At 50.0% G+C, this 6,604-nt stretch overlaps 4 protein-coding genes across 4 annotated transcripts; 1 reads left to right on the top strand and 3 right to left on the bottom strand.

The window, feature by feature from the left end:
* Positions 1-307, top strand: DQ04_09381030 (hypothetical protein; the record flags this gene model as incomplete). Its single annotated transcript, XM_009315920.1, has 1 exon — positions 1-307. A coding segment is annotated over one exon (307 nt), but the record flags the coding sequence as incomplete, so codon positions are not given.
* A 224-nt stretch (positions 308-531) lies between these two features.
* On the bottom strand, positions 532-1,086 carry DQ04_09381020 (hypothetical protein; the record flags this gene model as incomplete). The annotated part of the gene is made up of 1 exon (XM_009315919.1): positions 532-1,086. The coding sequence occupies one exon, from the start codon at positions 1,084-1,086 to the stop codon at positions 532-534; it is 555 nt and encodes a 184-aa protein (XP_009314194.1).
* Positions 1,087-1,528: 442 nt separating this feature from the next.
* DQ04_09381010 (hypothetical protein) lies at positions 1,529-3,262 on the bottom strand (the record flags this gene model as incomplete). The annotated part of the gene is made up of 1 exon (XM_009315918.1): positions 1,529-3,262. One exon carries the CDS (start codon positions 3,260-3,262, stop codon positions 1,529-1,531), a length of 1,734 nt encoding a protein of 577 aa, XP_009314193.1.
* Positions 3,263-3,523: 261 nt separating this feature from the next.
* On the bottom strand, positions 3,524-5,401 carry DQ04_09381000 (hypothetical protein; the record flags this gene model as incomplete). The annotated part of the gene is made up of 1 exon (XM_009315917.1): positions 3,524-5,401. One exon carries the CDS (start codon positions 5,399-5,401, stop codon positions 3,524-3,526), a length of 1,878 nt encoding a protein of 625 aa, XP_009314192.1.
* Between the last annotated feature and the right edge of the window lie 1,203 nt (positions 5,402-6,604).

The raw sequence follows: 6,604 nt of genomic DNA, 5'->3' as shown, positions 1-6,604 counted from the left end.
CCATGATGGCCACGCGCGGGGCGCCCTCTTCACGCACGAGCTCCTCCTTCTGCCGCTCCAGCTCCCGGTGCCGCCGCTGCCGCTGCTCCGCCTCCCTGCGGCGTGCGTCGGCGGCCTCCTGGTCCTGCTTCCGCTCCTCCGCAGACTTACCACGCTCGGCGAGGATGCGGGCGATGTCCTCCTCCGTCATGCCGAGGCGGCGCATGTCATCCGCCGTCAGCTCCTTCTTTGGTGCATGTTTCTTCTTGGGGGCCATTCCTGCTGCGCGATGGGCGTATGCCTCAGAGGGAAACGCAGAAACAAATAAGAGTGATAGACGGGAGAGAGAGAGAGAGAGAACAAAAAAAGGACATACCTACATCAAGACATCTGTAAAACAAGAATACACTGAGCCTCACGGGTTGCGTGGTCATATGTTTCCATGTGTGAAGAAGTGTATACGTAGTTAGGTGCGTAATAAGCACCACTCTCCATACTCCCATCCATTTTTCTTACACCGCTTTCCCCTCTCTCNATATATATATATATATATCACACACCACTCGCCGGTGCTGCTACTCTTGCTGCTGTCGCTTCTTCTCCCGACACTTCCGCCTCATGAAGGCGACGGGATTCGAAGGCCGCTAGAAGGCTGTTGTGCTGCGCTAGCGACTTGCCCAAGACACACGTCTCATATTCACGAACCACCTCGTAACAATGATGCACTGGAGGAAACTCCGACATTGACGATATCGGGGCACTGCCATCATTACTACTACTGCTGTCAGTGCCGCTATTACTGCCGTTGACGGCGGCGGTTGCGGTAAGATTGGCAACATCTTCGGAAGTGGCAGTCCTTCCGTCGCCACCACCACCACTACTGTTGCTCACTGTGCCCATCATCTTTTCAAAGCACCGCAACACCGCCGAACGAGGAACCTCGCAGGGTTTGTTCGAAACCTTGAATGGTGAGGACAAAGCGCCATACATGCGTTCAATGGCGGTTTGATTGGCGGCCTCTAACTTTTTGTACTCCACCGCCGCTGCCGTCAGCAGCTCCTGTGGAGTGTAGTCATCGTCTTTTCGTGAAGCCTTTTGAAAGGGCATTGCCTACCCCTTTCCACTGTTTTTTCCCCCCCTCTCTCTCTCTCTCTCTCTGTGTGTGGCTATGCACACCGCGTTGCTGTATTACACCTTGGTAGCGGGAGAAAAAAGGGGGCGCAGGCAGGGTGTGGAAGTAGGGCCACAGCAGACATTTGCCAGCAACCAAGGCGACACCGACACGTCGCAACACTCCTACCCCACACAACAAGGCAGATAACACCGGCTAAGCCACACACACAAACAGACACACATAACGAACAACAGCAACAACAACAACACCAACAACAAAAAACGCCAGAAAAGAAACAGAGGTGTAACACTTGACACAATGTTTTTCCCTTTCTCTTCCGGTGCTCCACCTCCAGCATCACCACTGCTACGGCGCCATACGATTCCAAGCCTCTCTTCTTTTCGCTATTTTTTTTTCCTTTTGCACGAGTGGCCGTTACTGACTGTAGCGGATGCGCGACTTCTTCCTCTCTGGGTGCCGCAGCTGCGCGGATTCCTCCCGCGAGAGGCGTGGCGCCGGCATGTTGTAGCGGCCCCGCGGCGGCACGAAACTGCGCACATTACCGTAGAAGTACGGGATGTCTGCAGCGTGTTGTGGCTTGGCGAAGGGACCGCCACTTTGCACGCGGCGAAGTCGGCGCTGCTGCCTGCGCGTCCCAGCGCCCTTTCTGCTCTTGTCGTCATCCACACCGTCCTGCTGCAGCTGCGGCTGCACAGACATCTCCTCCCATACGTGTGCCTCCTCCACAGCGGCCTGAAAGACTGGGTCAAGCAAGGCACGGCGTTTGATTCGCTCCATGCCCTCGAAGGAGCGGCACAGCTCCGCGTCGTGGCGACTAACAGCGTACAGAAAGCGGTTTGACGGGCAGAGGGCGCGGTCCATAAGTGCCTCTGTCACCTCCATCTTGGATGGAGACGTCTTCTCAGCCACCAGAGGAGGGGCCACACTCCCAGATGACTGCACCGTTGAAGTCGTTTCCCCAGCATTTGTTTTCGACGCGTTAGGTGTGGGTGCCGTAGACACGGACGCTGGGAACTTGATGATGTACTTTTTTTCCTCGTAGGATTCCAGCATCCGTAACTCACGCTCAGAGATGTCCTCGTACTGCTTATGCTGTACTTTGTTCATAGCTGGCGCAAGATCAATGGTGGGTAACCCGAGGAAAACGTTCTCACACACGCACGCAGTTAACTCCTGTGCCTCACCCATGTTCTTCAGCGTCTCAATGCTTTGATCAATAGGAAGAGATGCCAAGTAAACATCTTCTTCTCCTTCACCCTCTTTATCCGTTTCACCATCTGCTGCAGAAGCAACAACCACATCAATGGGCGACTCACTTACTGAATCGCCTTGGCGTGCGATTACATCTACAGCCCCAACATCGTCATTCTTATCTGCAGCAGCCAGCGACTCAATTGTGTCAAAATCCAACAGGCCCCATTTCCAGAGCTTTCGCAGTTCCTCATCCGTCATACCGGATAACACATTGACCCATGCCATCTCTCTCGCCTCTTCCCGGGTGATGGTGACAGGCTCCATCATAGCGTCGCCCTCTTTGTGACTGCCACGAGACTGCGTCTCTATGCATTGTGCCTCCTCGTCGACTGACCGTGCCAGAGCACGCACGGCCTCCATCACTTCCTCGCGGTGGTACGACCCAATACGGTTAAACACCAGCTGCAGATAACGAAGTGTATCTTCCTTGTTTTTCTTTCGCAGCACTTCATCCGCATCCAGGAAAAGCTGCCGCCTCGCTGCTCGGTCTTTAGCCGTGACACACTCCATTACATCCTGGCCTTTGCTATATGCTTCACTTGGGCGGAGTTTTTCAATAAACTCATTCCAACCAGCACTTGCTAACGGCTCCTCGCTGCGGACTGAAGCCACCGGCGACTCCTCCTTCTTATCGTCACTCTTCCCCATCACCTTCTCTTTACTTGCGGCACGCTCCGAACGCATGCGGAGTATCTCCGCGCGAATGTTATCCAAGGAATTATCGGGTGCCGCCGGCATGCCACCCGTACGGAATGACGACACCTCAGTTGGAGCGACGGGCTCGACGACTTCTTCTTCCTTTATCGGCTTCCCCCTTCGCCGCAGGAAACGTCGCGAGCACGCCAATGCCTCGTGTCTTCCCGCACCGCGACAACTAACAAGGAGACGCCACATTCCCCACTCCTCTGCGACAGAGAAAGAAACCAACCACAGCAACAAAAGACGCATTACGCAAAAAGAAAAGGCACACATAGAACGACAAGAGCTAGGAAACACACACACACACACACACAGACAGACAGACAAAGGAGCACCCAAAGGAAACACAATCAAAAACCGCAAGGGGCCCAATAAATGTGTGAACACATTACAGAAAAAAAAAAATGAGGAAAATCCCGGAGTTGGGATTCATCCATTAACATATATTACACGTCTTCAAGCAGCATTATCGCGAACGTCCGTGACATATATTCTCTTCGCATCGATTACGCGAGTCTCCATAATTTCAACAGCTTGCTTTGCCAGCACCAGATCCTGCAAGTCCGCTAGAACCAGAAATGCCACATCCACACACGACGAATCCTCCTGTACTTTTTTAGATGCGGCTGCGAGAACCTGCTGTGCTTGCAACCAGTCCTCTGAGAACGTGTACGACAGTGATCCACCAAACACACTTCGGGAAACAGCAGATGAATCATCATTTGGGACAAGAGGTCCCGCCCCACACCAGCTTCTCATCACTTCACCAATAAGAATCCAGCCCTGTCGTCGAACAACTGATAGTGGATGCTGCGTTACAACTATCAAAGCAAATGAGAATATGCTTTCACAAAGAGCTGGTGCCACGTGGCGAGATGAGGCAATACATTGAACCACAATGCCTAAACTCTTCAGCACCTCACTTGGTGCATATGGATCATTATCGCGAAAAAACGCAAAATGCTCGTCTTCAGCTCTTTTTAATAGTGCCGAAACAAAAAAATTGACCACTTCCGAGAGGTAATTTGTGTAGATCTTTGATTTTGGGCCTCCTCTTCCAGCAACAGCGTTTCCCCAGCGTCGCGTTTCCTTTCCTTCCGTGGCAATGATTGCAACATGTTTTTTGCTTCCACTGCGTATTGGAGGATAAATACGCTTTGACACGGAATCCTCTTTTTGGTTGGTATCCCATTGGGTTTTTGCCTGTGATGTCGCATGTATTTCGATCTTTGAGAGATACCTAGCCGCCTCACCAATTGCCTTCGCCATCTCGACACGCTGATGAACACCGTAATGACTGGAGTAGACCATCTTACCAAGCTGCTCCAACGCATGTTCCGGAGTGAGAATGATTAAGGATACAAGAACGGAATATCTTAAATTCATCAATTCATTACATCGTTCTTCTGGTGCGTGGATAGTAAGCGACATCAATGCGGGTAAAAGGGATGAAACCATCGGGTCAAGTTCTCTTCCAACCCTTTCACGTGAGGGCAGCATCGCACCATCCAGCGTCTTCTCCTTCCAAACGCCAAGTTTATCTTTTAGACTTTGCAGCGAAAGTGAGAACCCGCGAAGCCCACTTTCTATCTCCTGTTGAATCTCGTAAAGCTGGGCACCTGTACTTCTCCCAATTCCCATGATAGCATTGTAGGATTCACGCACTGTCGTCAGAACTGAGATGTTATCGTCCAATTCATCCTCATCGTGTGACGTTTTACCAAAAGATAACAATTGCCCATGATTCACGATACTCTCTGGATTAAAAAGCACAGCCCCCTTTTCGGGTAAACTGGATCTTATTGGCACAGTGGAGTTTCTGCGACAAAAGAATGTGAAGGCGCTATCAGGGTTAAGAGGATATTCTTCATCCTTCAGAGAGCGACGAACAAAGATGATATGCGCATCATTGCCGACATTCTCGCGAGTATCTGTACTAGTAACATGCGACATCCCAGGCATCCCTGTTGGTTGGCTTTCATCTTTCAACCAATCGTCAAGAAGTGCTGGAAACTGCCCCAAATCAGAAAATGCATGCGCTGCTTCACTATCACTCACAAAAAATGATGCGAACGCGGAAGCGACTGTGATAGATTCGTCTCGCATTCCTGTTGTTCGAACGCACCCAAAACGTACCGAAATTCCACTTAAAAGGCTTTGCAGCAACACGTGTGGAAGACGATTTTTGCCCTTCTCGGCGCTTCGCTCCTTTATGTGAAGCAATACGTACAATACTGCATTTGCTAACGTGGTATTGAGCTGAATAGACCCCTTTTCAACAATATCAGAACTACCCCACTGCTGGAATATTTCAGTAAATATTTTTTCTTCCATAGCAGAAATGCCATTCAGCCTCTCCTCGTTACGATGAGAGAGAATAATTGGAAGAATTTTTCTAAAAATGATTCTCAAGACGCCTCTTTCATTGGGCAGAGCCGATGTCTCCGTAAAAAAAATCTCTCTCTCCAAAGCCTGGGACATGCACATCATATCATCTGCCCCTTCACATCCCTTGTTCTGAAGGGTCAACATTTGCACCAACGAGTCCACTAAAAGGCTCTTTATTTCAAAGTCTTTTTCGGCCTCTCGCAAAAACCACGAGTTCCATTCAGACCAAGACAGATTGCTACCGTTTCTTTCTACCACAGCATTTTCCATACTTCCTCGAGGCATCCAACGACCATTAAAACTCGATTTGAAAATTGCTTTATATACCAGTGGCATTATTTCTTCTGAAATCATCAAAGTGGGCGCTGCAGTTCTAACGAAACGTACAAAGCAATGAAAAACTGTCTTTATATATCCACGTCTAACCATTGATTGCAACATAGTATCGCAAACAATACATGCGCTTTTCTTTAGGAATCGATAACGTCTCTTCCCATGGAGCACTTCTACGCTCTCTCCCAACTCTGTCTTATGTACCGCAAACAAAAAACTGAAAAGTGCTTGACACAATCGAGTTGTCAAGATATCCAGATCAATACCAAGACATTTTTGATCCATGGAGGTACTCAGAAGTGCATTCGCCAAACGATCTGGTAACGAAACTAAAAACGTACATTGACTACCAAGGACCTGCTCTTCAATTGGTGTAAGTTCACCCTCCCTCAAGGCTATCGCAAATTCACACATGCAGGCAGCTAATGGTGTAGAAGTGGCTACATCGACGAACCCGGTCTCTGATTCACACGCAATAACCTCCGGTTGCGAATCCAGCTCCAATAAATCCAAGAAGTCTTCGAGTGCCTCCCCTGAGCGTGTGCTAAATTGAATCACAGGGCCATTACTGGCGGACCCTTCAGTGATTTTTGCCAAAGCAACTTTGGTTTTTTCGTAAAGAGCGACTTCTCCAAAACAAGCCATGGTCTAAAAATGTCGCCTTGCTCACCCTACCTCCAGTAATGTTATTTAAAAGCGCGGATAAGAACAAACAAAAACAAAAATAAAAAAAGCCAAAGGGGCCGCCAACTCCGTCCGGGCCTCGCCCGCGCCGCCCGGGGGCGATCGGGGTCCTGCCGCCCACCGCCCTCCCGA

The sequence above is a fragment of the Trypanosoma grayi genome (assembly GCF_000691245.1).
Source record: "Trypanosoma grayi strain ANR4 Tgr_938_V1, whole genome shotgun sequence".
In the NCBI taxonomy this organism is placed as follows: Eukaryota; Euglenozoa; class Kinetoplastea; order Trypanosomatida; family Trypanosomatidae; genus Trypanosoma; species Trypanosoma grayi.
This window is presented reverse-complemented; position numbering and strand designations above follow the sequence as displayed.